We start from the raw sequence: 5,600 nt of genomic DNA on the forward strand, positions 1-5,600 counted from the left end.
ATATCCCGCATTGCTTTTCTCTTACATACACAGACATATATACAGTAACACACACACAAACACTTACAAACTAAAACTGTAGCAGACGATAACTGGAGAAAACATGTACGTCTGTATTTGTACACAAGGTGCGTTCAAAAAGTATCTGACTTTATTTTTTCTCGCCAAAAATAGTGCCGCGTGGGCAAAATCCTTTGAGTGGATGTGGTGGCACCCTTCCTGCGGATGTTTAAAAATTTTCGCGCCAGTAGGCCGCCTCAGTTCTCGGCTGTTACACCTAGAATACAGACGTGTATTACGCGCCCATCGGATTTTCGTTTTCATGCAAGATGACCGAACGCATCTAGCAGAAATATTGTGTTAAGTTTTGCAAAAAGCTTGGTCACGTTCAAGCCCAGATCATCCAGAAGATTCAGCAGGCCTTTGGCAATGATGCGATGGACAAAATTCAGATCAAAGAACGGTACATCCTCGCTTTCCACAGAGGTGCGGGCCATGTTTGAAGCGGATGTACCATGCCACACAGACAGGAGAATCTAGTCATGGCTGTCAGATAATTCATACGACCACAATACCTCTAACATCTGGCCACATAACTCCCCAAACTGCAACCCCCTTGATTATTATGTGTAGGACGCAGTTGAGCGAGAGACCAACAAAACTCCTTGTAACACCAAAGATGAACTGAAGGTAAGGATTATGGCAGCATTCACCAACTTCAAAAAAGGAGACTGTCCAGAAGAGTTGCAGGAAATTCTGAAGTTGTCTGGAGACCTCAGACCGTGATGACCCACTCAACCCATGCCAACATAGAAAGCGGAGTAAAACGAATATGATGATGTTGATAATAATGATGATATGAGTGTGTAAAAATAAAAATAAACAAATAGGAAATAACTGAATATATACAAAAATACAGCGTAGTTTCCTGTAGCTGTTTATGTTTGGTGTTAACGGCGTCATCATTATTTTATATAATTTAAAAGAACTTGCTAATAATTTACCATAAAAAGAATCAAATCCTCTGTTAGTTGGTAGATACTTCTGGGCGTAATGGCCTTGATGCCATTTACCAATTAAATGTGTAGTATAACCATTCTCTTTCAGTTTCTCTGCCAACGTAGGACTATCTAATGGTAAACCAGTCGGTTCCATGGGTTTGATGTTGGTATGTTGAAATCCCATGTGTATCTGGAAAAGCAAAATTAAAAATAAACAACAATTATTCCAAAATGAAGGATTAAAAGAGAATAAAAAATTGATTTGGTTTTAATTACTTGCACCATCATCATTAGCAATAGTCACATGACCATTAATGTCAACATGACCATTGTTGTCACCCGCATTATCATCATCATGACCACCATCACCCGTACCATCATCAACTTCATCATCGCCATCATAATCATCTTTACGATCTTTCTCTTCATCGCTACTATCATCGTCTATACACTCTTCATCAGCACTGCTGCTGCTGCTGCTGCTGCTGCTACTACTACTACTGCTGCTGTCAAGACAACAACAACGACGGCAACCGATATCATCACCAAAACCACTTCACTTCATCACTATCACTATTCTCCTCTTTCACATTATCTTCATCTCTAAGACAAATACCAGCACAATTATGATCATCACCACCAGCCCCCACAATGGTCACAGCCATGTTTTCATCAGAACCTGCATCACCACCGTCATTTTTTTATTATAATCATCACCATCACCATCACCATTGCAGGGCTTTCTGGTTGTGATGGTGGAAAAAGGACCGATGATAGATGTCTGAGTGTTAATGATCACGGTGGAGCCCGTAGGCCAAGCAATGATGTACCTACGGCCTCCATCATGGTTATAAACGATAGGACCTCCACTGTCGGTCCTTCCACCATCAAAATCCGAGAGCTCAGCAAAGTTTTGACCTATCTATACACATAAGTACATACATATGGAGTTAATGGTTTGGGTACAAGCCCAGTCCCATTTCCAAATAAATCCCCTACACGCATACCAACGCTGCTCTCATATTAGTCCCTTAAACCACTCTCTTACACACACACACCACGTTTTTGTTAACATAATTATCCCAGGTCTTTTTTGTGGGGTGAGGACAACTCTTGATGGATAGTTGTAAAGCATTAGCTATATAAGTACGTGTGTGTGTGTGCGTGAGTGAGTGAGTGAGTGAGTGAGTGAGTGATAGAGTGTTTCTGTGTGTAAATGTAAAATGAAACAGAAAAATGTATTGTAATTTGCTTGAAGCATTGTGATGTGTATAAGTGATATGTTTGAAAAACAAACTTTGAGCAATGCAGATGAGGAATTAAACAAAAGATGCAGAGTGATGTGAAGAAATGAATTGTATTAGCTTACATAAGCTGTTAAAATATTCTATAATATTTCGAGAAAGACTCCCCTTTTCAAATATAAGGAAGAAAGTAATCAAAGAGTTCTGGAAATGGATTGATACCGGTAGGCCATTATGGTGTCTTGCGCCATATTTCTCCGATCCCTTTATTTTGTTTCTTCTATTTGAAAAGGAGAATCTTTCTCAAAATATTTAGGATAATTAAATAACTTAAGCAAGGTAATACAATATCCTTTCTCTTCGTTTTCATCTATTAATGTAACTTCACAAATTTTCTCACCTGCATTGCTCAGTTTTTCTTTTAAATATTTATATAATTTAAATATGGAAATGTATCTTCATGCAAATATCTCATGTTAAGAAACAGTGAGATAACTATTGGATTTTAACATTCAGTTAATAATATATAATGAATAGTGGAGCGCCTTGTTATTTTCAGCAGAAGTAACAGTTTGTGCTTGTAAAATGAAATTTATTCAGAGATTTTATTAACTATATTTCCGTTATGCAATAAAATAGCTCATTTGTCTGATATGCAAACATTACAACGATTAGTGATTTGGTTAAAGGTTTTTAAGCGATCTACACACTTCCCATTTGGAGTCGAAATGTGTATGGTTATTTAAAGTACTGCCAAAAATATAAACTGTATTAAGGTTAGTGTTACACATAAATTAACGAGATTTTTTAAAATAAATCTGGCAGTTTGTTGGGTCATATTTCGAAGGATTATAAGACCATCATTATATTATAGCCCACCCTGTAAAAATACACATAAACGCATGCAGGCACACGCACACATGCATACTTACGTATGGGTTTATGTATATGCATTTATCTAGACACACGAGCATTTATATATATTGCACAAACAAGTATATACATATAAACACAAACACACATATGCATATACATAAATATATATGTATGTATATGTGTGTGTGTGTGTGTGTGTGTGTGTGTGTGTGTGTGTGTGTGTGTGTGTGTGTTTTGGGTGTGCGCTTGTGCATGTCATATATTTTCTTTTTCTGAAAAGTTCCAGATACTGAAGCGGGAGGGGTGGGCTATGATACAACACGAACGAACATAATGAAAGATTTAGAAAAAAATCTCAGTAATCTATTAGTACACTAGCCTTAATATAGTTAATTTTCTCGGTTACATTAAACGTCTATGCTAGCCAATATATTCTTATTGGAAACCAAATGAAATACTACAATATTTCTACAAAAATTCATTCCACCAGTCTGCTATTAAAAAAAAAAAAAAAAAATAAACATCCAAAATCATTACCCTTCACTATCAAGTGTGACATATGTTGAAAATCTATTGAATAATGGGGAAAATTTCTGCAACAGCCTGTTTTCAGGGAGTTTTCGTAATTGCCGAGATATACGGGGTGCGGTGAATAAGTTGCCTAAATTACGCAAAAATGAAAATAACTCTGACATCTCATTTTAACAGATATAGTTACCAAAATTACATAAAAATATCTCGAAATATCAAAGAGTAAATTTATTCAATAAAATCGCCATTGGCTTCAAACACGGTCTCGAGACGACTTCGGAATCTCCTGCAACTCTTCTGGATAGTCTCCTTTTTTTTAAAGTTGGTGAATGCTGTCATAATCCTTGCCTTCAGTTCATCTTTGGTGTTGCAAGGAGTTTTGTTGGTCTCTCGCTCAACTGTGTCCTACCGTACCAGTGATTGTAGGATCTCTAGGAATGATAAAAAAAGGTACTGAAACCTATTTGAAAATGATACCAGGTTTACCATCCTTACAGGAAGTGCAAAAAATCGTGTTAACTGGAACGACTCATGTACTGAGAAGAGCATTATCGCTGTGAAAACAACATCCATTCATTAATTTTTATTTATTTATTAATTCCTTTTTTTAAATACCTGTGAACTTGCGTGTGTAAACTGGGAATGCATACAATGAGTTTCTCTACCCTAGGTCTACGGAAAACACTCGGCGAGAAATGGAAGAAAATTTGAAGAAAGAAGAAAAAACAACAACATAATGTTGATGATGATGATGATGATGGTGATGACGACGATGATGATGTGAGGAACATGTCTGAGCTTTTTATCCAATTTCCTTTTTAATGAATCAAAACCATTATTCTCCTTTTCGTCTTATATGATTCTATGGCGTAGTATCTTCTGCTATGGCTACCCAGGTGGACCAACTCCAGTTAAGAAATGAAATAGGAAATGTAGCGGAACTTCCCAGATTAAATTACAAATATTTCACGCTTATTCGTCTTGTCATTTTGGTTTCTTTCCGTGGTTTTTATTTTTTGCTTTTATGTATTTATTTCTGCATTTATTTATCATTTATTTATAATTTAATCACTTGCCTTATGTACTATGTTTATTATTATTTTTAAAAATTTATTTAGTCGATTATATTCATTTTTTTCTATTTTTTTGTATTCATGTGTTTGTTTTTTTTTTATGTTTGTCTCCACTTCCGTTACCGCCGGGCTGTCATTTTACATTAACATCTGCACACACACACACACACACACACACACGTACATGCACGCACGCGTGTATATACACAAGCCATTCACATTAAAAATTAAAAAAATAAACGCACATAGATGCAGAATTATATATCTATACATAAAGTCACACAAGCACAGATACACACTTACAAATTCACATTTATGAATACACACGCACACCATTTACATGCACAAACATAAACACGCAAACATGTTGAAACATATCAATGCATACATACACAATCCACATAAACACAGCCTCCCCCCACACACAACCACATGCTATTCACAGTTGGCGTAGCTCTTAGGGGAACAACGGGAGAAACCGTTCTTTCTGAGCACATTTTTCAAAACTGGCGCCTTTTCAACGATTTTAAAAAAACTCATTTGTTCATAAAAGTCGATTTTTTTTTTATCTCTGTTAATCTCATGACTTTGGAAAAACTTTTTGGAGTCATTGCTTTATTTGACCCAGCTTCCGTTTTCTTTTTTTTTTAACTGTCTGCTCAATCTCCTGTGATGTGTCAGTGACTGTTGACATCTGAAAAACCAACACAAGCCCTGATGTCGTAACCTCTCAACATTATACGATCCCGTGGAGTTTCATCTTTGTTATGTTACACCTATGTCAGTAGTTGAAAGTTTCATACGAAATGATATTGTTACTGAAACCCGAACTCAGGTGGAAAGGTCAGACTACCCTCTTTGTTGGACCCCCCCCC

At 36.4% G+C, this 5,600-nt stretch overlaps 1 protein-coding gene across 1 annotated transcript in view; it reads right to left on the reverse strand.

Annotated features, from left to right (window-relative positions):
- Positions 1-5,600, reverse strand: part of LOC106871320 (arylsulfatase B) — a 28,108-nt gene that overhangs the window by 8,480 nt on the left and 14,028 nt on the right. The window contains exon 3 of the mRNA XM_052970983.1: positions 1,005-1,191. Within this exon, the coding sequence (XP_052826943.1) occupies positions 1,005-1,191 (187 nt within the window). The remainder of the gene's footprint in view (positions 1-1,004; positions 1,192-5,600) is intronic.

Source organism: Octopus bimaculoides, chromosome 10 (assembly GCF_001194135.2).
Source record: "Octopus bimaculoides isolate UCB-OBI-ISO-001 chromosome 10, ASM119413v2, whole genome shotgun sequence".
Classification (NCBI taxonomy): domain Eukaryota; kingdom Metazoa; phylum Mollusca; class Cephalopoda; order Octopoda; family Octopodidae; genus Octopus; species Octopus bimaculoides.